The sequence below is a fragment of the Urocampus carinirostris genome, chromosome 4 (assembly GCF_059441175.1).
Source record: "Urocampus carinirostris isolate Australia breed hairy pipefish chromosome 4, RoL_Ucar_1.0, whole genome shotgun sequence".
Taxonomy (NCBI): domain Eukaryota; kingdom Metazoa; phylum Chordata; class Actinopteri; order Syngnathiformes; family Syngnathidae; genus Urocampus; species Urocampus carinirostris.
Window position 1 is genome coordinate 24,303,978 of NC_142352.1, and position 25,547 is coordinate 24,329,524.

Here is a 25,547-nt window from a genome sequence, read left to right on the forward strand (position 1 = left end):
CTGCCCATTTTGCGCATCTGGTTAGCTACTCTTCTTGCACTATCGGCACTATGGTAAAATACTATACGTAGCCAAAATACAATACAACATTATTTATATCTGTACATTCAAGGAAACTGTGGGGGTCAGATGCATCGACATTTCGTTCTGTATACACGTGTACTAGAATGACAATAAAGTAGATCTGAATCTGAATCTGAATCTGATAGCAAATGAAACAAACATTTTTAAAACACCCTGTTTTAAAGGATTCTTTTTTTTTCATTTCACTAGGGAAATAACAAATAAACAAAGAGCACATTTTCAACTATTGGGTTAAACATTTTTTTTGCAGTGTACACTCAAAAAAATGTTTTCGTTTTTGCAAATAATGTTGCCAAGTTTAAATATTTTCTTCTTAACTATAAATTGTTATAAACATATGGCCCATCTGCCCCATATGGTCATTTTGCTCATCTTAATTGTCTGATGGCAAATCATTTGTTAATTGTATTTAATATGTGTTTATATAATAACAATAGAAAATAATTTGAATTGTAGTAAAATGCAAAAATGCATCTAAATTGAGATAAATTATTGAGCAAATATTTCTCAGTAGTATCTTTTGTAGTGTAATAAAAAATAAAACATGTATACCATCCTTAGAAACTCTAAAGCAACAACTAAAAGCAAGATCTAAAGGAATAAATGAACAAATACAAAAACAAAGACAGATCAAACCTTCCTCTGCGGAGTTTGCATGTTCTCCCCGTGCTTACGTGGGTTTACTCCGGGCAGTCCGGTTTCCTCCCAAATTCCAAAAACGGTTTAAATTGTTCCTCGATGTGAATGAGCGAGTGAGTTGTCTGTGTCTGTGTGTCCTGCAACTGGCTGGCAACCAGTTCAGGGTGTCCCCTGCCCACTGCCCGAGGATGGCTTGGATGGGCTCCAGCACCCCACCCACACCCTACTGAGGATAAGCGGTGCAGATAACGCATGGATGGAAAAACAAAGACAAGCAAATAGAAGAAATACAATTAAAACAAACACAAATATATATAAGTGTTGAAACCTTCAATTGGAAATTGAATTTGTTGAATTGTCCTTGCTTATGTGACAAAAGAAAAACCAAGAGAAGTAGAAAAACAAAAAAGGCAATTTCTAAGTGAATAAAACACTTGCTCTGATAATAGTTAAGCTAAGAAGGCAAGCTCACTTAATAGAGGCATACACTGTTATTTGCTGAATTAGGCGTTATCTGGCCTCGGGGAGGTAGTCAGCTTGCTGCCTTTCGATTTAAAATTGGTAGATAATGATTTTGTCAGATAATCCAGAAGTTACATTTAAAAGCACTTGTACAAAACGTCACGAGAACAATGGAACGTATTTTCGATTGGCCTTCAGTGAACGTTTACCGCCCGTGGGACCTTGACTCCATTGTCAAGTGTTTTGTCTGTACTAAATAACACACACATACACACCCATTCACTTTCCATGTGCGTCACCATGGTAACATTCTGTGCTGATCTCCATCAGAGAGCATCAAAGTCGTTTTTTGAAACCGAGTTCAAATTGCCTTCGCTTCTCGATGCGGCAATGCTGACATTGCTGTCGAGTACTCGGATTTCAATGATGTAGGATTCTGTACAAAAACAGGACATTGGCTGTTGTGGAAAAATATACATCCTCTTCCAGTCCATTAAATAAAAAAAAACATTTTTTAAGAATGATCTGTGGAGCTGAAATTAATTTTTAATTACAATCGTAATCCTTTAGAGCGGGGGTCTCAAACTAATGTTCACCATCAATGTAATGGCTATAAGGAGCCTTCATGTAAAGTAACACTCAATTTACCGTATTTTCCGCACTATAAGGCGCACCTAAAAGTCTTAATTTTTTTCAAAAGCTGACCATGCGCCTTATAATACAGTGCGCCTTATATATGGCTCAATATTAAATCGCAAGGTCTCGCAACTTACGCAACAGCCGCCGACTCGATTTTCCCCCGAACGTGGAGCAGCCCGCGGTGTATGCTGGGATTTATATACCGGCGTTTCATTGGCTAACCAATGTGTCAATCATCATTTGAATCAATCGCTATTGGCTAAAGTTATTCGGAGCCTCGGATAGGCTAGAGGGCCGAAACAAACCCTGCAATTGGCCGAAAAAGATGTGTCACTCATCCGTTGAATCGATCGCTATTGGCTGGAGTTATTCGGAGCCTCGGATTGGCTAGAGGGCCAAAACAAACCCTGCAATTGGCCGAAAAAGATGTGTCAATCATCCGTTAACTCGATCGCTATTGGCTGAAGTTATTCGGAGCCTCGGATTGGCTAGAGGGCCAAAACAAACCCTGCAATTGGCCGAAAAAGATGTGTCAATCATCCGTTAAATCAATTGCTATTGGCTGAAGTTATTCGGAGCCTCGGATAGGCTAGAGGGCCGAAACAAACCCTGCAATTGGCCGAAAAAGATGACTGAATAGCAAGCTTGCTAAACTACGCCATAAAGAAACATGTTTCATTATTCTATATTTGTAAATATTTTACTCTCCTGGATTTACTACACTCACGGTTGTAAGAAGACCATGATTGCGTATTATTATTGAACGTGAGAACTTAGGTGAGCTATGCGGCTTTATATTTTCCCGGTATCTTGTTTTAGAACGATCTTGATGTTGCTGTGATGAGTTGAGTGAATTCAACTCAATTCCAAGTGTTTATTGTCATATGCACAGTAAAGTTGCGAGCGAAAAAGAAAATAGAAACTAAGGAATGGTTGGCATTTCTTGAATCCTAAGACTTTAACCTTCCGAATGATATTTGAAATGATGCATTTGAGTGACATCGTACGGACACCGCATCCGGACGTGTCTACGACACGTATTTGCTTCTTTGCAAGCTTTGGGAATGTGAGGGGGTAATCAGTTTGACTGAATCATCTGACTGTTTTGTCGACGTTTCCATTGTAGCGCCTTATAATCCGGTGCGCCTTATCTATGGAAGATATAGGACCAAAAACTATTTTTTGGGGGTGCGCCCTATAACCCGGTGCGCCCTACTGGACTGTCTCAGAAAATTAGAATATTGTGATAAAGTTCTTTATTTTCTGTAATGCAATTAAAAAAACAAAAATGTCATACATTCTGGATTCATTACACATCAACTGAACTATTTCAAGCCTTTTATTATTTGAATATTGCTGATTTTGGCCTACAGCTGAAAAAAACACAAAAATCCTATCTCAAAATATTAGAATACTTCCTCAGACCAAGTAAAAAAATAATTTTATAACAGCAAAACTAAATCAAACATTTGAAAATGTCCATTGATGCACTCAGTACTTGGTTGGGAATCCTTTTGCACGGATTACTGCATCAATCCGGCGTGGCATGGAGGCAATCAGCCTGTGGCATTGCTGAGGTGTTATTGATGCCCAGGATGCTTCGATAGCGGCCTTCAGCTCATTTGCATTTGTAGGTCTGGTGTCTTTCATCATCTTCTTAACTATACCCCACAAATTATCGATGGGGTTCAGGTCAGGGGAATTAGCAGGCCAATCAAGGACAGTGATGCCATGGTCAGTGCACCAGTTACTGGTGGTTTTGGCACTGTGGGCAGGTGCCAGATCATGCTGGAAAATGAAATCCTCATCTCCATAGAGCTTTTCAGCAGATGGAAGCATGTAGTGCTCTAAAATCTCTTGGTACACAGTTGCATTTACTCTGGACTTGATGAAACACAGTGGACCAACACCAGCAGCTGACATGGCTCCCCAAACCATTGCTGACTGTGGGAACTTCACACTGGATTTCAAGCAACTTGGATTTCGCTCCTCTCCAGCCTTTCTCCAGACTCTGGCACCTTGACTTCCAAATGAAATGCAAAACTTGCTTTCGTCTGAAAAGTGGACTTTGGACCACTCTGTAACTGTCCAGTGCTTCTTCTCCATAGCCCAAGTCAGACGCTTCTTCCATTGTCTTGAGTTCAGAAGTGGCTTGACCATGGGAATACGGCTATTGTAGCCCATTTCCTGGACACGTCTGTGAACTGTGGCTTTTGATACCTGGACTCCAGCTTCAGCCCACTGTCTTTGAAGCTCCCCCAAATTCTGGAAGCGGCTCTTCTTCACATTTTTGTTAAGGCTGCGGTCATCTCTCTTGGTCGTGCAGCGTTTCCGGCCACATTTTTCCCTTCCAACAGACTTTTTGTGGATATGCTTTGAAACTGCACTCTGTGAACAGCCTGCTCTTTGAGAAATTTCTTTTTGTGTCTTACCCTCCTGATGGAGGGTATCAATGATGGTCCTCTGGACAGCAGACAGATCAGCAGTCTTCCCCATACTTGTGATTTAGTTTACTGAACCAAGCTGAGTGTTTTTAAGGCTCAGGAAACCCTCGCAAGGTGTTTCGAGTTAATTAGATGATTCAGGTGATTAGTTGAATAGCCTACTTGTATACTTTTTCATGATATTCTAATATTTTGAGATAGGATTTTTGAGTTTTCTTAAGCTGTAAGCCAAATTCAGCAATATTAAAATAATAAAAGGCTTGAAATAGTTCAGTTGATGTGTAATGAATCCAGAATGTATGACATTTTTGTTTTTTTAATTGCATTACAGAAAATAAAGAACTTTATCACAATATTCTAATTTTCTGAGACAGTCCAGTATATTGCGAAAAATACGGTACTTAAATAATCAAGTCAAAAGTAGTGAAATTGCCACTAGACATATACAGGAACGGATCGAGACGAGACAGTGTGATTGGAAGAGAAAGAGAAGGGAAATTAAAAAAAATTAGAGAGCAGGAAAATAATCCTTATTTGGACTCATTTCAATTATAATAATGGCACCAGAGCAGAGTGTTCCTATATGCTAATATTCAGAGGAGAATGATGATATTTTTCGTTTAACACATTTAAAATGACATTAACACTTTTCATAGGTTGTGTCTTGTTTTAACCTGCATTGGTCAAAAGAGGGAATTGTAAGTAGTTAAAAGTTCTTGTATTAATTTTTTAAAATAGAACTGTAAAGGTAATATTTTTAATTGTTTTTTTAATGTTTGGACTCTGTGTTGCTTGACTTTAAACTTAATTACTATGAAAAAGTTTAAATTAGTTAAGCAGTTAGGACGGCACGACAGTGGTTAGCACCACCGCAGCACAGTTTTGAGGTCATGGGTTGAAATCTAGCTACCAGCCTTCCTGTCCGGAATTTGCGTGTTCCCCCTGTGCTTGCATGGGTTTCCTGCAGGCATTAATTAATCCTGCAGAATTAAAATATTTTTTCTTTACAAAATAATGACCAAAACACTGCACAAATAAATTTCCAATTCCAAGAAATGCATTTATACAACCGCAACATCTAGCGTGTGATATTGTTTAGGTATTTAAATACCAAAATAATGCTGAATACATTAAATACAAAAATGAGAATAATAGAAACCCAACGGCTAACGTTAAACATAACAGTTTATTGATTTTTAATTATTTGATCATAACCACCTCAATTTATTCAAGAAATATAAAGCACACTATAAATGATAGTGAAAAAATACCCCCCCAAAAAATAAAGAGAAAAAGGAAAAAAGTGGAATAAAGTAAAACAAAAAGATAAATGAATTACATTAACCAAGTGATTTTGAGAAAAAAAAGAATAATAAAAACGAAGAAAGTCTTACAAGTGATGTAAGATTTCATAAAATCGAATTAGATTTTCTTTAACAATCATGCTTGATGAAAAAATACTCCCTCAACATATTCCACTTATATAAACTTGCACTACAAAAAATCCAATTAAGAAATAAAAGCATAATGTATTAAATCAAGTAAAATAATCATATTTCAAAGTGGCAGTTCATAGTTCATTTCTTAGATTTTTTTTCTTACTTTACAATGTATCAAAATGTATTCTTAGTAAAATGAGAAAAATAATAGTAATATAAGCAAAATGAAAGGAATAAAATCTCTCATTTTAGGATACTTTTCTTATTTTATCAAACAAACATGTTAAAATTTGTTTAAAAATATTCCAAAATTAGAACAAAAACAAAAAACAAAATAATTCTGTTCTTAAGGATTATGGAAGGCAACCTAAAATACTGATTTTTTTTTTTTCTGTTTAACTGCAAGATTGCCAAGTGCTCCATGTATTGACCAAACATGCAAAACCTCATGCTGGCACATAAAATTACAGTGAACTTTCTCTTTAATACGGTACACTTTCGACTGTATTGGTACTTTGATGTACATTGTGGCCTGCATTCTGATTGGCTAAAAAGTGTCTTTGCTATCAGTACACTTTAATGCTTAAACATATTACCGTAAATTCCGGACTATAGAGCGCACCTGATTATAAGCCGCACCCACCACAATCTAAGAGGATAGTCGCTTTTGTACTTACACAAGCCGCACCTGTATATAAGCAGCATGCGCCCGAATTGAAATATGTACCGTAATCATAAAATTAGCCCAAACCCAACTTTGAGTCCCGCGATTTTAACTGGGGGGGATTTTGTCGAGGTTTATTGTTCTATATTCTTTATCAATTATCCGTTATTGGTCAAATCATAATACACTACAAAGCCAAGAGGCCGAGACACTTGCTCCAAGCCAAGAGGCTGAGTCAAGGTCCTAGCCAAAGGGCCAAGCAGCGATCAGTGTTAACAGTTCGAAAACCACAGCCGGCGAAATAACAGAAAACGATACCGGTAGTTAACATTGGTTGCAGACTTGCAGAGTCCAGGTCCCGTTTAAAGTAATCCAAGGAAAAAAAGTGTATATTTCCAAAGGTAAGGGTGGAGAAAATAAATATCCACTATTGTCTGCCGTGTCCACAAACACTCACCTTTACCGGTCCGCACTTCCCGTCGTCCCCCGCGTCTGTTATGCCCCTTCTTTATAATTGGTCAGTGCAAGACTTATCAGAATAAGTGTCCAAAATAAATACAAATAAATACATTACAAAAGTATACAGTTGCAAATACATATTATACATGGTTACACATATTTACAAAGAAAGACTGTACACCGAGAGTTTTCAAAGCTTTAATAATAATATTATAACTCTCATCCCAAACCGTGCCTGTGAAGGGTAGCAACACGCTACTAGCAACACGCTCGCAACACAATAAACCGATCTGTTAAAAAAAACCAATTCATTCTTGCAGAAACCACGGTAAACCATCCTCATCTACCTCCTTACAATTGACGTCATCAAAGTTGTCTTCCCCAGTATGGGTGAGAGACTTTGTCAAATAGACGACATTCCACACTCCGTTAATCAAAAACACGCTCGTAAGGTAAAGTTTGCATGCAGTAGCTCTGTTTCCTTCTTTATCGGACTGGTCGATTGAGTTTAGCTTGTAAGCAGCGTCATGTGCCTTGAATTCGAGCGCCGCTGGCGGCTGTTAGAAAAATTACATAAATTGGCCGCATCACTGAATAAGCCGCAGGGTTGAAAGTTTGGGAAAAAAGTAGCGGCTTATAGTCCGGAATTTACGGTATTTGACAAAACAGTAGTATTGTAAAAACAAAAACAAATGGTACATTACTTTTAATTACTAAGCATATGCTTGCGCCTGTAAAGAAAGAGTTTTGTTCTTTGATTTTAATATGTAATTGGGTATTCATTTATTTAACAACTGTACAAAAAAAATCAACTTCACAGATTTGAGAGGTTCTTTATGGAACATAAACCCTACGATACACATGGGTTCACTGTACCTCAGCTTGCTATAAATCCTAAACTATTTTTTTCAATTCTGTTAGTATTTCTGAACGTCACCCAAGACCACGTCAATAATACGAAACCTCGTCAGATCCTGTGAGACTTTAACTCAAACAGACAAATTGGCTTCTGTGTGTGCGGGTCACCACTACTGATGACGGGGAATAAATGTCATTTCCTGATGCCGCGCTGGAACCGGTCAACATCGATGGAGAAAAAAAAGAAAAAGAAAAGGCGAGGAAAGAAACTCTGAAGGCATATGGAGAAATGTATCCACGCAAGTTCACAGAACTTCTATCTAGTCAATATTTAGGTTCAATAGTTTCTCTCATTCGTTCTTATATCCATAAAAGCATTCTAAGGAAAACATGATTAAGTGTTAATGCTAAATGGGTAAGTCAAAGAGGGAGCCATAATCTTTTTTTCTTTTGTTCCCCACAGAACACCGACGACAAGAAAAAATATAAAGAAATAAAAAAAATCTATGAGATAATTGCTCTCCTGTGTTTTTATACAATTGCTCAGAGGGGTTTTCAGTGAGTGGTGTGCCCCCTAATGCTATCTGAGACACCCCCTGAGAACTGTAAATTTACACAGACATTTTATGATGAGACAAAGTCCTCACTTGAGGATTGCATGTGTGGTTAAAGAAACCAGTGTAGATTAAAGAGTCCATTCAGTTTAGCCTAAAACATTTTCTTGATTTTAACCATGTTGATACACCAAATGTTTTCATTATAATTTAAGATTCCTAAATATGCTTTTATACTTATTTGGAATTTGACAAATCAAATAAAAATACCCCAGATAGAAATACATTTTCCAAAGTGAATTATGGAAGCTAGCAATTACAGAAAGAATAATAAATTACAAGATTTAAAAGTTATGTTCAACAGTGCAAATTGATTTTAAAAAATGGAACCCCTCGGTAATCGCGGTTAATGGGGAGCAGAACCCCCACCCCCGATATGCTTAATAAACACCTCCCAATTATAGTTGACCAAGGAAAAAAGATAGCGACCGCGCAGATGCTGTTTGTTTTGGGCGGAAACAACGGGAAAAAAGAGCTGCCACACATGCCACAAATTTGTTCTTTTGGACTTTGCTCTCAGAAATAGTCGACTGGGGATACTGGATCATGGCCAAAACAGTGCAGTTGCTTTTATGGGAGCCACAATGGCTTGATTCATGTCACAGACCCCAAAAAATGCACTCTGCCAGCCCCTTAGTTTCAGCAATAGTGTACCGGGGAGAAAGGATTGTGCCTGCAACAATTTCATTTTAGGCGGGCCAGAACTGCACGTCTCCAGACAAAAGTGCCCTCCGCAAGTCCCTGCTCGCAACAAAATGCAACAGAGGATAATAGATCACCACCCCATGAGTGCGGTTCATTTTAGGCAAAAAATACAGCTATGGCAAACTAAGAGCCACCAGGCCTGACAAAAGTGCACTCTGCTTGTCCCGCCTCAAAGCGAGATGCAATTAGGGATAATGGATTGTTGAATATTATTCAACCTGCAATGCACTGTGGTCGCAATGCACAAGTAAGAAGTAGCAAAGGATCAAAGTACTTATCAAGTTAGATATAATGGATCCCGGGTTTTCTAGTACCTCTCACTTTTTGGTGGATAGAAAAGCAATAAAGAGCTGCCGGGACTAGAGAAAATTCGCTCTGCAAGCCCTCTCTCACATCAATCTGCAATTGGGGATAATGGATCGTGGAGTATGTTTCAACCAAGAATAACGTGAGGCTGCGCAGTACTAAGCGCAAAGTAGGAAGCGATTACAGTAGTAATCACATCAGGGTTTATTTTAAACATATGAAATGGTGGAAAATAAATGTTTAGTAAAATTTCAAAAGTTCAAAGACTGGGAAATACCGAATTTTCCGCACTATAAGGCGCACCGGGTTATAGGGCGCACCCCGAAAAAATGGTTTTTGGTCCTATTTTTGACATACATAAAACGCACCAGATTATAAGGCGCTACAATGGGAACGTCGACAAAATAGTCAGATAGTTCAGTCAAACGTATTACCCCCTTAACATTCCGAAAGCTTGCAAAGACGCAAATACGTGTCGAGAACACGTGCGGATGCGGTGTCTGTAAGATGTCACTCAAATGCATCGTTCAATCATTCGGAAGGGTAAAGTCTTGGGATTCAAGAAATGCCAACCATTCCTTAGTATCCATTTTCTTTTTCACTCGCAACTTTACTGTGCATATGACAATAAACACTTGGAATTAAGTTTTATTTAAAAATAGACACTCCATTCCATCCATTATCTGCACCGCTTATCACAGAAACATCGAGTTCAGTCTGAAACAAGATACAGGGACAATATAAAACCCGGAGTAGCTCACCGAAGTCGTTGTGTTCATAATAATGTGCAGCCAATGTCCTCTTATATCCGTGAGGGTAGTAAATCCAGGAGAATACAATATTTACAAATACAGAATAGAAAAAAATGCTTTCTCTATGCCGTCAGCCACATGCTATACACATTCATCTTTTTCGGCCAATTGCAGGCTTTGTTTCGCCGTTTAAGCCAATGCCAGCCTGTAAATGATAAAAAGGATCCGCCCCTTGACCTCCGAATAACTTTAGCCAATAGTGATCGATTCAACTGATGATTGACACATCTTTTTCGGCCAATTGCAGGCTTTGTTTGCCGTTTAAGCCAATGCCAGCCTGTAAATTATAAAAAGGATCCGCCCCTTGACCTCCGAATAACTTTAGCCAATAGTGATCGATTCAAATGATGATTGACACATTGGTTAGCCAATGAAACGCCGGTAAATAAAACCCAGCATACACCGCGTACTACTTGGCGTTCGGGGAAAAATCTAGTCGGCGGCTGCAAGTTAGTTGGAAAACTTTGCAATTTTAAAATTGATCCATAAATAAGGCGCACTGTATTATAAGGCGCATGGTCAGCTTTTGAAAAAAATAAAGGCTTTTAGGTGCGCCTTATAGTGCGGAAAATACGGTAAGTTGCCTTATGTTAATTGGTTCGTTTGAGCCCAACATCTCACAATGAATCTAGGGGCTTCCTTAGACAAAAGAACAGAATTTCATCTGCCTCCTGGTAGATACATGTGAAATTGAACGCAAAATAAATACATAAAAATAAGTAAATTAATCAATACATTAACTTATAAAAGGGTCCCAAAAAATAAATGAACTGCATAAAAACACTGTCCTTTATATTATTCAGTGCCATAACTTATACTGGTGATTATATTTTCAGAATCGTTGTACCTGAGTGACAAAATGTAAAAGATGTTTTATAAAGGTCTGGCGCAGCTCATCAGGAAGTATCAAGCCTCTTAGAATTATTTCCCGATGATAAATCACCATCGAGGGATTCTCCACTTTCTAGTGTTGCTTTGTGTATCTGGCCAAGCAGTATGGTGATAAAACAGAACTTATTATTCTCCCCCAAAAATATCCCATCATGATCGTCTGGTCAGAGCGGGATGACATTTCTTGCACGCACAAGGAAACACGATCACCACGGTGACCAAAATCATGAGATCACATTGCCTGAAAAGTTGGGGGCTGAAATGTTCTTGCAAAGTTCATGTATCATTCAAGGATAGTTCATGCAATAAGTTCAGTGTTCTTGCAATAAAATGTTATTTTGCAAGCAAAGAGCCCAAGTGGTCTTGAAAACAATGTTTAGCGATTTGAAAATCACAAATTCAAAAAAAAAAAGGATCGAAATGAAGTTTTCTTCAAAACAATAATTTTCAAGAAACTCAGCAATGTTAAACTGTTGTTTATTAAACAATTGTAAAAGCTAGAAACATATTTTTTCGATTAAAAGATGAGGGTTCAACCTTTCTTTTGACATGTGCTATGCGTATATAGGTATAGAAAAAACATTTCAAAAGGCTTTCAAAAATGAGTCAAAATGACAAAAAGTGGGAGAAATGTCTGGTTTTAAATGAGTCATTAGCGAGCTAGGAAAATACCCATTTGGTAGTTAAATTACAGTGAAATAAACCAGTAAGATTGATATGGTCCATGCTAAATTGGAAAGAGCTCAACCAACAGGCAAAATGTTTTCAAATGGATGCTTTACATTTAAATTGCAGTTTTTCCAGTTTTTCGATTGCAAAATAATGCTGAACTATGATTCAATTCAACGACTTGATACATTTTTGGGGGGTCTGACGCTTTGACATTTTTAGCGTAACAAAACTGAAATAGCAAAAGATGTTTTGGTTGCTCTTTGCCATTTCCAAGCTCGCTTTCAACAGCCGTGAAACGCGATGCCACGGGTTGATGGTGTCAATCTCGTTCCTCTTTTGCATGTAATTATTTGTGACCCCCAACAGACGCCGAGGTCTAAATCTCATGACCTCTGTGGCTTTTAATCAAGATGCCATATTGTCATGTGTGAACAACGGAACACAACGTGATTACTGCATAGCATAATCCCTCCCGATCTATAGGCAAACATGCAGTGTGTTAGAGAAAACAGAACACTTGTGCGGATTTCCTATGCTTGACTGTAAAAAAAGAAAAAAAAAGTCTTAAACTCAATTTACTCAGGGGCCACCGGAATTAGGGTCTGAGCGAAGTTAGGTCGCATTCGGTTGTGCGAATACGAAATTTCACAGTTCTCATAAATATTTTTTTCAATCTTTTTCAACAACCAAAACCACTACATTAAAAATGAGTAGTTTAATAATCATTTTAAAGGGATGAAAAAAGCAAATATTTGGCAAATAAAACAATAATGTTTTCAAATATATTTTTCTTATACACTTTTATACATAGAAATTAGTACCGATAAAAAAACAAGACTAAGAATTGGTATGGAATTAAAAAATGAATTAGAAAGAGGCAAATAAGAAGGTAGCCAAAAGCACTTAATACGTCGTGACAAAGCCTTTGTCTTCAAGCGCGGTGATCAGACGTTTGTGTTAACGATTTAGAGAGGATCTGCAAAGAAGAGTGAGCCAAAATACCCCCAGCCGTGTGCACTAACCTTGTATTTTGGCCCACTCTTCTGTGCAGATCCTCTTGAAATCATTAAAGTTGGTGGTCCTTTGCCTGATAACTTGGACCTTCAGCTTTATAGATTTTCAATTGGATCGAGGTCCGAAGACTGGCTGGGCTACTCCATGACTTTAATACGGTTCTCCTTGAACCACTCCTTAGCCTGTGATATATACTTGGGGTCATGTTGGAAAATCGAACCACGGCCCATTGTCAGCTTCTTGGCAATGGGGAAGAGGTTGTCCCTCAGAACTGCCAGGAACATGGCTCCATCTATCTTGCCACTGATGAAGAGGAGTAGCCCTGTGCCTTTGGCCGAGAAACCACACACCAAAAGCGTGAGGATTCCACCTCCATGCTTGACGATGGGCGCAGTGTTTTTTGGTAAATAGGCAGCATTTTTCTTCCTCTACATAGGATGGGTTCAGTTTAGAAAAAAGTAAAATTTTGGTCTTATCTTACAACAGAACCTTCTCACAATCACTTTGTGCATCTTTGTAGTGTTCATTGGCATACTTCAGGCGGGCTGCCACAAGTGCCTTTTTAAGCAGGGTTGCCTTTCTGGCACCTTAATGCATTGCGGCGCAAAGTGTTGCCAATAGTCCAGGTAACTGTGAACCCAGCTGCCATGAGGTCATTTACCAATTCCTGTTGAGTGCTGGAAGGAGAATTTCCCAGGGTTCTCATAAATCTTCTTTGGAGCACCAGACTGAGGTGTATTGATGGTTGAGTTAAACTTCTAGTATTTGCTCACAATTGTACCAATAGTGTAATGTTAGATTTTTACAGGTCAACAATCCTATCTCTGAAGTCCTTCGAGAGCTCTTTGGTCTTACCCCTGTTGAGAGTTTGGAATCGTCCAATTCTGTGAACAGGTGTCTTTTTTACAGGTGAGCACAGGTGTTTTGAATTCAATTACCGAGTTGATTGGGAGTGTAACTGGGCTTGGGAGAGTAACTGGTCTGTGGAAGCGAGAAATCCTAAAACATACCAGAAGATCAAATACTTATATCCCTCAATAAAATTAGAATGAACTAAAATATATTCTTTCAAGTTATTTTCTTGAATTATATTCTTAACATTTTGTCTCTATGTGTTTGAATGAATCTATAATCAAACGTATAGAATCATCAAGTCATTATTAGTGGGCAAACCAACAAAATCAGCATGGGATCAAATACTTTTTATTCTCACTGTAACTAATGGTGGAAAGATGGTGATAGCACCCATATCAAACCTGCGGGCCAAACTAACATTAATATTAAGGAAGAGGAAGAAAAATATCGTCCCATGGGTTCCAAGTTTGAGACCTCTTCAATAAAAGCACTACAGTGACAAGCGAGCATAGTTATGCTGATCATGTGTCGTTAAACTAATGACTGTGATCCAATTAGTTTTAATTAAGGTGACTGATCCCAAATTATTTTGAATATCAGGCTAAATACTTTAACCAACTGACCCTTTACTTATTAGACTCACACATGTATTTGAATGCAATTTCTCCAACAACGTACAGTCTTTCAAATTTAACTTACTACAGGAAAAAAAAAGATTTGTTCCTTCTGTCCCTTGTTCCCCTTCATCTTCCAAAAATGCTCGTGCGCTTCTTGTTTTGCAACAATGCTTACCCCTCACTCTCAGGATGAGACAGCGTCTAGAGGCAATGTCTGTCCTGTGACCTGGATTTAATGCTTGTTGCTTTTAGGAGCCGCCGGTGGAGATGACACCAGGGTGCAAAAAGAGAAGACGACGCTAATACAAACAGACATAAATGACCAGCGCTGAAGCCGGTGCGGCCCCTCTCCAGATGTTGTTTTGTTTTTTATTCAGAAGGTAAAAAGTCTCGTCCTGTTTTTCTAATACTTTTTGGCAACCACAGATACATTTGTAAACCTAAACTATTATGTTCTTTATATTTTGTGTGTATACAGTACCCTAAAGTCTGGTTTTGACATATTTATCACTTACAAAGGTTTCAGATTATAAAACCAATTAAAATATCAAACAGAGACAACCGAAATAAAAGTAATATGCAGTTTAAAAGTGTTGATTCTACTTTTTAAGGCCCAAAGATCTAAACCTGTCTGGACTAATATGAAAAAAGTAATTGCCCCCTGAACTTAATATCGAGTTGGGACACCTTTGGCAGCGATAACAGAGCTCAAATGTTTACGATAATTGGTAATGAGTCTTTCACAACGCTGTGGAGGAATTTTGGCCCACTGTTTTTGGAAATAATGTTTTAAATCTGCAATAATGGAGGGTTTAAACTGCCTGTCTAAAGTCATACAACATCTCAATGGAATTGAAATACGGACTTTGACTTAGTAGATACCAGAAATCATTATTCTGTCAACCACAGAAAGTTGTCATTCTCCTGAGGTAACAAAGCAGCCTCAGACCAGACATGGGACCAAGTCACACATGTGCAAGTCTCAAGTAAGTCTCAAGTCTTCACCTTCAAGTCCCAAGTAAGTCCCAAGTATTTTTTTCTTGGGCAAGTCAAGTCACAAGTCAAGTCCCGAGTCTTAGATTGCCAAGTCCAAGTCAAGTCACAAGTCATAAAAACAGCGACTCGAGTCGACTCGAGTCCAAGTCACTAAGTCTCAAGTCCCCATGTCTGCCTCAGACCATAACAATGGCACCAACATGCTTTACTCTTGGCATCATATATATATATTTTTTTTACTTTTGCGGGGCTTGGAACAGATTCACATTCAACATACATGTCTAACTTTTTCAGTTTTCAGGTTATATATATATATATATATATATATATATATATATATATATGTTTGTAACAGATCAATAGATATACACATTTTCTATGAGGAAACGTCATGGTTGCAATATCATATGTACTTCTTATTTTCAAGACTAGGATCATTTTTATCTGAAATCTGAAATTAGCTGTACCGATGCATACTTGGGCTTGCTCTTGGGAGTTCTGTTGAACAATCACAAGTGAACAAACGCTAGTGCTACATCTGATGTGCAAATTTTTGTCTGAGAGGAATGGAAAACGGGACTTTCATTTACCGTGATTTCATGTAATGCACAGCTAGAATTCATTAACCTAAATTAGTAAATCCATAAATTGAATAAATATCAACGTTGTTAATGTGTAAATGAGCTGAGCAAAGAGAGGGAAATCCAATTGTAATTATTAAAGGTACAGAAAATAAAGGTAAAGTTGAAGTGTTCCTTTAGACGATGGGTACAGAACCCCTGGCTTACGAGCCAGATAGTGCTCATTTTACCAGTAAATCTGTCTTGGAAATACAATTGGGCTTCTGTTAACTCTTCTCAGAGTCAAAATGAAAACTGTGAAATTGATATTTGCACATGCGAAGCCACATCAATCCTACAATAACTACTGGTTCGATACAGCATATATAGGGCACAGTCACAAGTAAGGTTTACTATCTTGGTGTCACACCACGATACTCCGTTTTAGCTGTACTTCGCCTTAGATCCTTTTTATTGAACTTCATTAAACAATGTATGTTAACTGTTGAGACACTTAAGGATGAAAACCCACAGAACAAAGTGTAAATGCCAGCTAAGCACCCAGAGCAATTTGATTTGGTGTGCGGTAGAGATCGGCAGAGCTTTGCACACACAAGGCATGCACTTGCTTCTCTCTATCCAAATTGGTCTGTATCCTTCTTGTTTGCAATATTTGGTGACATTTTTACTAAAGAACTCTGCTCACACCTTGTTTTGAAACCATTATTTAGGACAAAAATGATGGTTAAAATGAGCCTCAACACTCTTATGTTACTGCGGTTGTAAGAAAAATTTTAAGTAAAATATTTATTATGATATGTAACAAAAGCTATGGCATTATTATTTTATAAATGTTATCAAATGTGATGCAGTGAAATAAAATGTGCTGAAGAATTAACTTTTGTCTGGAGACCGGGTTGGGTGGTTTTGTAACATTTGGTGTGGCTCTATTAAAAATGAAAAAAAAATTATATATATATATATATAACGATTTTATGGCACTTTGGGTCAAGAAGGTTACCCACTAATGAGCAGCAATTAATTTACATGCTGACTGAAACTCTCAATGAACTTTGTATACATTGATTTTTCTTTTCACAAACCCCCCCCCCAAAAATTACAAAAAAACAGCAGACTGGTGAAGTAGTGATTCTATTTCATTGCTAAAATGTTTTGCTGGCAAAGACAAAAAAAATTCAAGTAATAGGCTCGCACGAGACAAAAAAGGATCGTCGTCAAACAAGTTTCTAAAAATAATCCAGAATGGTGCATTGAGTTAAACTCAATCACAAGGGTAATTTTGGTCCTGGAAACCTAACAGCCCAAAATGAAATGGAGCAGTGATAAAATATCATTATACAATCAAGTATGCATGGATGCTTCAATAATCCAGTACACCTTTCATCTCTAAATGCCATCAATTACAAAGCAGTGTTTCTTTATGATGGCAAGTAATCGTGAAAGCTGCTAAAAATAACCAGAGGAAGATGAAAAGGCTTCAAGCGCAAGAGAGGTTGGATTTAAGTGTGTGCTGTCTAAATATTGGCCTGGGAGGAAATCATAAATGGCAGGAGAGAACATACTGATACAATCTCCACCATAAATAATGCAAGGGTTATCTTTGGTGACTATCATCTCCACATTTATTGCAATAGCCAAAACAGTGAATTTCAGGATACTCCAAAAAGATTCATTGGCTGAGCCTTTAATGCTAAGCCAGGTATTTAAAATAATTCCTTCCTCATTTCTCCAAAGCATACAATTCCATAAGTTGACCCAAATCTTGAAATGATAATCAATTCCAACAAAGATATCCAAAAATGTAATATGGCGTCCAAAAACTTTACAATAAGGGTTACTTACTGAAAATCTAATCATGCAAGTGCTGTCATTATTTTATTTGACAATTTAATTATAGACACTCTGTTTACATGCAGGCAATAATCTGTTTGGAAAAGTAAATATTGGATTTCTGTAGCGATTTGAATGAATCAATTATATAACTAAAGAAATATTAACCCCAACAAAGGCATAGCAGCAGTCACGCCATTTAATCAAGGATAATTTCATTCATGTCACTCACCAAACTGAACAAAGTACCGTGTTGGTTTCTTCAATGCTTTAAAACTCAGCTCCATTGCTGCACCCCATGTTCTTACAAGATTTGTTTAGATGTGGCTAACCAAAAGCATAGTTACACTGAAACAAAAGCATATAATTACACTATAAGAGAATAGAGACATCTGTGACAGCGTTTGCGCATGCATTATAAAGATGGATACACCTGTGGCATATTTGTAATGTGGGTGTGGGCAAAACATAAGCTTGAAATGTCCTAGAGAAATCAAACAATACAACGTGACACTTTTTTTTTTTTTTAGCAAGTAAGCAGAGGTTGCATGTGCCATTTGTCTGTGTACGACAAGCCCCACAGTGCTCTTTAGGGCAGAAAATTTCCCAGATTGCAATCGAAATACTCTCATTCAGAACAAGGCCTTAAATGGATTATTGTGCGTGCTTTTTGGGTTTTACATAATCAGAATACTGGCTGTGGCGGCTGAGTGGTTAGCGCATCTGCAGCATAGTTCTAAGATCGTGGGATCAACTCCAGCTACCAGCCTTCCTGTGCGGGGTTTGCATGTTCTCCCCGTGCTCATGTGGGTTTCCTACGGGCACTACGGTTTCTTCCCATATTCCAAAGACATGCATGTCAGGTTAATTGGCCGGTTTCAATTGTTCCTAGGTGTGAATGAGCGAGTGACTTGTCTGTCTCTGTGTGCCCTGCGACTGGCTGGCAACCAGTTCAGGGTGTCCCTTGCCGAATGCCCGAAGAATGCTGGGATGGGCTCCAGCACCCACGCGACCCTACTGAGGATAAGCGGTGCAGATAATGGATGAATACTGGCTGTGTGGTCCCTTAAGGCATTTGCTATTCTTTAATAACTATTTTTCTATGTTTAAAATATGGCACAAGTTTAAAAATGAATGCTAGTTCACTAAGAAGTGTTTTACATTGAAATTAAGTGTTTAATTGAGCTTTTAAGTTAAAAAATAAAGCAAAGTAATACTACTTCAGGGTTTCCCGCATACTGTTCTGCAAGATTGAACTAAGCTCAGACTCACACAATGTCGGACATGGCGGTTCCATGTCCACACAGTGTCGGACATGGCGGTTCCATGTCCAGTCAATCTATGTCCATATTGATGGATTAACCTGGCAATGCCGCAAGTATTTAAATGTTGTAAAAACAACAGTAGCTTGTAATAGTATAATTAATAATAATAATTTCCTTTGTATTGTCATTCTTTGTAACAATGTACACAGAACGAAATGTCGATACACCTGACCCGTTGTAGCGAGTCGATGCAGCCGCAGCCAACAGAGGGCGCCGCCATTATACCAATTAGGTATGTCTCGGCCGAGGCGCGAACCAGCGACCTCCCAGTCTCAAAGCGGGCACACTACCATCTAGGCTACTGAGTTCCGACAGATGTAAAGTTTATGCACTTTGTTTTCGCTAAAATATTGGCACATGGTCTCAATGTGTATTGTATTGTGATGTTAGTTTTCACCATACGTAGAAGGAAACTGTCCTTCCTTAGAGGTAGCTCAGAGTCACATTGGTCACATTCTACTGTCAAGATTCCATTTCCAATCGCATTATTGCCTGCTGTAAACATACTTGATAATACGTTCTAGCATATGATTATGACGCAGAGAGCGGAATGTTTTTTTTTTCTGAAACGAAACTATTTTTCCTTTGGTAATTATAAAAGAAACGTTACAATATTAGTCACAGATATTTTTTTGGAAGAGTTTCAAAGCGATTTTTTTTTTTGTAGTTGCCGTGCGCATTAGAACAACTTGCCCATACGCTTTTAAACAACCATAACTAATATAGTTTGAGGTCTGGTTTACATTTTTTTTCTTCAGAGAAAATGAACGACAGGTCAAAATGGACTACTGGGCACAATTATGATGAGATATTTTTAGAGGAAGGTCAAATTATGATTTGTTTAATCTATTTGAAGTAGACTAATCTGGGATTCCAATATGTCGCTGACATAGACAAATTAATACAACGTGTTTTATTATAGTCGTAAATTAAAAGTTCCTAGACAGATTAACTGAAAAAAAATCAAGTGTGGGTTTCATCAATTAGGAATCCCTGGTTTATAAATATAATTCAATTAAAATTTACATTTAGAGTCCCTTTCATAATACTTTTATCGTCTATTGAGGTTTTTCCATAAAATTCCACAGAAAAAGAGATTTCCCTCACCCCACAGTATGTGATGTTTGCTGCTTGCGGATTATCACACCACGGGTTTCCTAACGTAGGGAGAAATGGAAGAGGAAGCTGGAGCTGCTTGTGCGATTAGTGTTGGTGAGACCCTAGTCATTTCTCTGTGGCAGGGGTGGGGTGTCCTTCAAGGGTTAAGCCAGACGGGACTTAGCGATGATTATATGCGGCTTTGCCCAGAGCATAGGGTTCAAGTGTGTGTGTGTGTGTGTGTATGACTTTTGAGGCTTTTACCCGCTATCTTTCAGTCTATGGCAACTGCCACACAACACATACGCTGTACACACACCAATCAGTATGCATCAAAGATCACACTCTGACCTCTTCAAGATCTTATCTTCATCTCTTCAAATAATCCATATAGGTCTTTCAATACACACACGCGGACACGCAAACAGACACACTGGTGTCTACCATGTGTATGTCTAGGCACATAGCGTAATGACTTTTAAAAGGGCTTTCTTATCATCAGTCTATGTCTGCATGCTGAAGATCACACTCACCTTAGCTGCCTTCTTTCAATAATGTGTAGGGTCCTGCTAACACTGATAGAATTAATGTTGAGATGTGGCAACGGCCATAAAACGTATTAGAAATCGAGTAAGACCAGCCTCACTGTACATATAGTTTAACAGGGTTCGTGCACCTTTTTCATGGCCAAATTCAAGCACAAAAAACAATGTGAATCATTTATTTTGCAGAGCCACAAGTATATCTTCAATTTATTTAAGCAATTTTTAATCCTATGTGTGCATTCCTCAAGACATATGATTTTTAGATTTTGAGTAATTCGCAAATACATTTGTTTTTAGACAAATCTCTCCCCATATAAGTGTTGGGTGAAAATGACATATGTAGTTTAAATCTTCAGTTGACGGATTGGGAACACTATGCCCCTAATTGATACGTAATCCTTGCACTAATAAACCTTTCACAGTGTCCTGTTTAGGTGTATACTGCACCTGTCCTCTTGAACTTGACCTATAGGGGGTGATGACGCTTCATAGGACATGGTCATACAAACTAATGCAAGCTGAGGTTAATCACGTGGTAAGAAGAATTGCAGGAGTGGCAGCGTCATTTAGAAACAGACTTGTTCATAAACATGGCAACAGTTTCAAGCATTTACAAGCACTTCAACCAAAACTCAAGCCATTTTCAATCCTTGAAAACAACTATAAAATTAAAATAAATTCAAGGATTTCAAGCACCTATAAAAGCCTCTTTTTTCCACTAAACTGCTGTATGCCTGGATATTAAAAAAAAATACCGCAACATAGATGATCCGATCATCACTAAATGCATCAAATGTCCATGTAATCCATTCACTGGACATATTTTGCCCATAAAAGCAATGCATTATGAAACATGATGGATGATACGTCAACTGCTGTTATCTGGAGGTGAGTTTTCACGACAGTCCTACCTGCCGCTGGTGTTGCGAAGGACAACCAGGGCGTCGGGGAAGCCGTCCAGGTTGTAGTCCCCCAGGTGTAAGGACAAAGGTTGGCTAGGCTTCCCTGGAACAAAGCTCCACACAGTGCCTCTCTGTTGGAAGTCGGACAGCACGGGGACCCACTTTTTCAAACAATGGAAGAAAAAAAAAAAACAATTATCAATTCGATTTACCACAAAAAAATAGACATATTTTCATGTTGCTCTCTTGTACGAAACCACATTTTCTTTTTACATACATAATAGAGTTGTCTTTATTGCCTATTATTAAAAAGTAGTGTATATTTGTTTATAGGATAACACACATTTGAGGATAATCATGTAATAAAATATTTTCAAGAAAATGTTGGAATATAGGCAATATTTGCAATAAGGTGTATCAGAAAACAGTGCAATGAAAAATTGTGCAATGAAGATGGCAGCAAAGATGTGCAAAAGCAAAGAAACAATAACATAAATATATATTTTCTATATATATTTTCTATATATAGAAAATATATATTTTCACAGATTTGTGAGAAGAAGTAGGAGTAGTTTAGAGTGAATATTCCCAAAAAAATCACTTCAATTAAGTTGGACGCCGTGCTTCACCATCATTTTAGGTAGGAAACAAACTTTTAATTCGTGTCATCCAGTTTCCGACAAGATTCACTATGAACATTTTCAGAGCTCATGCACATCAACAATTATATTTTACATACACATATAAAGAAGCAGTTGGTGTCCTTCTACAGAATAGGGAGCATAATGACTAAGTGCATAAGCGCTGGTATGCTGGGTGCACAGCCACAGACAGGAGAACCTGCTGTTCTCTGCATTGCTGGCTCTTGATTCCATAACAGACCTGACAACATTAAGGAGTGCTTTCACCCTGGCTGACACCTCTCCTGACCACGTCCCTTTATCCAAAGACTAACAGGCTCAGAGAAAGTTTCTTTCCCCGAGCCATCTTTATTACGTTTTCTTTACTTTTGAAGTATTTTATTACATGTTTATTCTAGTACACAACGTTGTATTCAATGAAAATAAAGTCAATTCCATTCTATTTTATTTTATGAAGGATGCAACTTAGCAACATATGGTACAATTTTGACTTGCAGATCTCAGAGCCCAACAATGTTGATTTTCAATCAGAATTTTTTGAAAGCATCCAGAACCCAAACTATTGAGTAATTTAAAACCAGGCTCAAATTTTGAATTTAGAAACCAACTAAAAAAAAACGGCCTGTTTCATCTTGACCTTGCGCTTAAAGTATTTTTTTTTTTCATCCCCTTCTTACAGATTAGAACACCAATGTGTGCCGTGGAATGTGACTTGTTTCGTAACTTTTTAAGAAGAAGGGATCTTTTTGTGCAGACATTGACGTAGCCAACTCTGTGCTCCAGTAGTACAATAGAGCAGTGATTTTCAACTACTGTGCCGTGACACACTGTGTGCCGTGGGAGATCGTCAGGTGTGCCGTGAGAAATTATCTAATGTCACTTTTTAAAATTTTAGATTTTGTAAAACATTTATGAAACATTGTCAGCAAATATGTCATTGTCGAGTGTCTGTGCTGTAAAAACCGGGGGTATTATAAATTATATTGGAATTAAGCATACTGTTCAGTGTCATTATATAGATAGATAGATAGATAGATACTTTATTCATCCCCTAAGGGAAATTCACATTTCCAGCAGCATCCCTGAGCTGAGAACAATACAATAATAAAGCCAAAAGAAAACAATATACAAATACCCAGTGTGACGTGCAAATGCCCACTTTAGCATGTTATATAGATTAACTAAATAGTGCTACACATAATGCAGTAAGATCCAATGTAGGTGGTGTGGTTTAATGTGGGCCTTTACTCTGCCGGGTGGAGTTAAAGAGCCTCATGGCATGAGGAAGAAAAGAACTCTTCAGTCTGTCCGTAGTACAAGACAGTGACAGCAGTCTGTCACTGAAACTGCTCTTCTGTCCGGAGATAATGCTGTGAAGCGGATGCGATGGATTGTCCATGATTGACCTCAGCTTTTTCAGTGCCTGTCTCTCAGCTGCTGTTGTTAGGCTGTCCAGCTCTTTGCCCACAACAGAGCTCGCTTTCGTAGCCAGTTTATTGAGACGAGAGGCATCCTTCTTCTTGATGCTGCCTCCCCAACACGCTGCCGCATAGAAGAGGGCGCTTGCCACTACTGTCTCATAGAATATTTTCAGGAGCTTTTTGCAGATGTTGAAGGAGGCCAGCCTTCTGAGGAAGTAAAGTCGGCTTTGCCCTTTCCTACATAGAGCTTCTGTGTTGGCAGTCCAGTCCAGTTTGTTGTCCAGCTGCACACCCAGGTATTTGTAGGTCTGGACAAATTCTACACATTCTCCCTTGATGGTTACAGGAACCGGGTGAGTTCTGGTTCTCCTGAAGTCCACCACCATCTCTCTGGTCTTGGTGGTGTTTAGGTGCAGGTGGTTTGCGTCGCTCCATCGGACAAAGTCTAGTGTTGTGCCGCAAAATTTTTCCAATGTAAAAAACATGCTCAGGCTCAAAAAAGGTTGAAAAACACCGTTATAGAGCATCTGAGTGACAACATAAGTGGTACAGTAAAAAGTAACTGCAAAAAATAAATGTCCTTAAATGACACCTCTGCTGTATCATCACCTCTCGATTCCTATGATTTCCAGTTCACAGACGGGGGTTAGATAAGTACATGAAGCCATTTTAAACAGCAGATGAAAGTTTCACATTAAGAGCATTCAATAAGTGACAAGCTCCCCTTATTTCGTGGCGAGTGCTACAATTAGCCAGTGGGTAATGGATTGAATGACATGCAAAGTGCAAGTTTTCATGTGAGGGGAAATGGGACGTTTTGTGTCTTATTATCCACCTAATAGTACTTTAAAGATGTATCTAAATCCAGGAATTGTCAAACACAAGCTTGGACTACAACAACAAAATATTTTAATAATCGATTATTTGCTTCATCGATAATTCTTTAAAATTGGAAATTATTTTGAACTAAAACTTGAGAAAATACACAGAAAAAAATATTCTCCATCTCGGCTTAGGTTAAAATGCAATCATAACATGACACAGGAAATAGATAAAAATCTTTATCACTCTTTTTCAAAAGTAAATAACAATGATTATAAGACTCTTGATTTTAACAAAACACATTAGAGCACTGGTTTTGCTTCACAAACGACAACTGGAACAAGAATAAGAAGGTTTGAGTATAGGAAGACAGGCACACTTGTGCGATTACGGCCGATAAATCAAACACTTGATGCTGAGCACTGTCCCGGCACACACCATTTAGCCTAGATTTAATGAGACTTAAAACGACAATGAAAGATCAATTTAGACCTTGCTATGTGTGTGCGTGGCCAAGCAATGTGCGTAGCCAGATGCTACTGGGCATAAAGTATTCATGAATGTTAAACAGAGAGCAGGTGCGATGAGATCCACTGTAAAGATGCTCACCTCAAGTGCAGCTAACAAAGTTAACTAACAGGAAAATGTCTTGAGAGCTGCGAATGTATTAGCAATCATGTTAGCAGGTGTTTGCAGCTTTAAAGAAGACATGTAAATAATACAGATGTCCTCAGCAGTCCCAACTCTAAATAATAAAAGGCTAGAACATTGTTTTCATTTAGTGAGACCTCAACATGATGAACATATGGTGGGTTTCCCCTTGAGGGACTTTCCTATCAATTCGATTGATGCAAACAACTCTTTTAATATCACTGGGACTCCAAAGATCTAAGGATTGAAATGAGAGGTAAATATGATTGATGTTGTGTAGAATTATTTGGAATAAGGTTACATATTTAGAGTGACAGCAAATCATTGCCATTAATTATATCCTACTGGAGCCTGGTCGACCGCAGAGTATGTTTACATGCAGGCAATAATCCGGTCCAATGCACTTGAAATGATGGGAATAACAACACTTGTTATGCAGTCCGTCAAGGAAGTTTTACACAAAAAAGGAGAAAGAAAGAATTGAACTTTATTCTAAAAGTTGTAGTAATTGCTGTTTCAAAAACCCACACAGTAAAACCTTTTCCATTGTTGCCTAAACTG

At 38.1% G+C, this 25,547-nt stretch overlaps 1 protein-coding gene across 1 annotated transcript in view; it reads right to left on the reverse strand.

Annotated features, from left to right (window-relative positions):
* Positions 1 to 25,547, reverse strand: part of itfg1 (integrin alpha FG-GAP repeat containing 1) — a 188,503-nt gene that overhangs the window by 90,482 nt on the left and 72,474 nt on the right. The window contains exon 10 of the mRNA XM_088333947.1: positions 21,461 to 21,612. Coding sequence (XP_088190073.1) covers positions 21,461 to 21,612 — 152 coding nt within the window. The remainder of the gene's footprint in view (positions 1 to 21,460; positions 21,613 to 25,547) is intronic.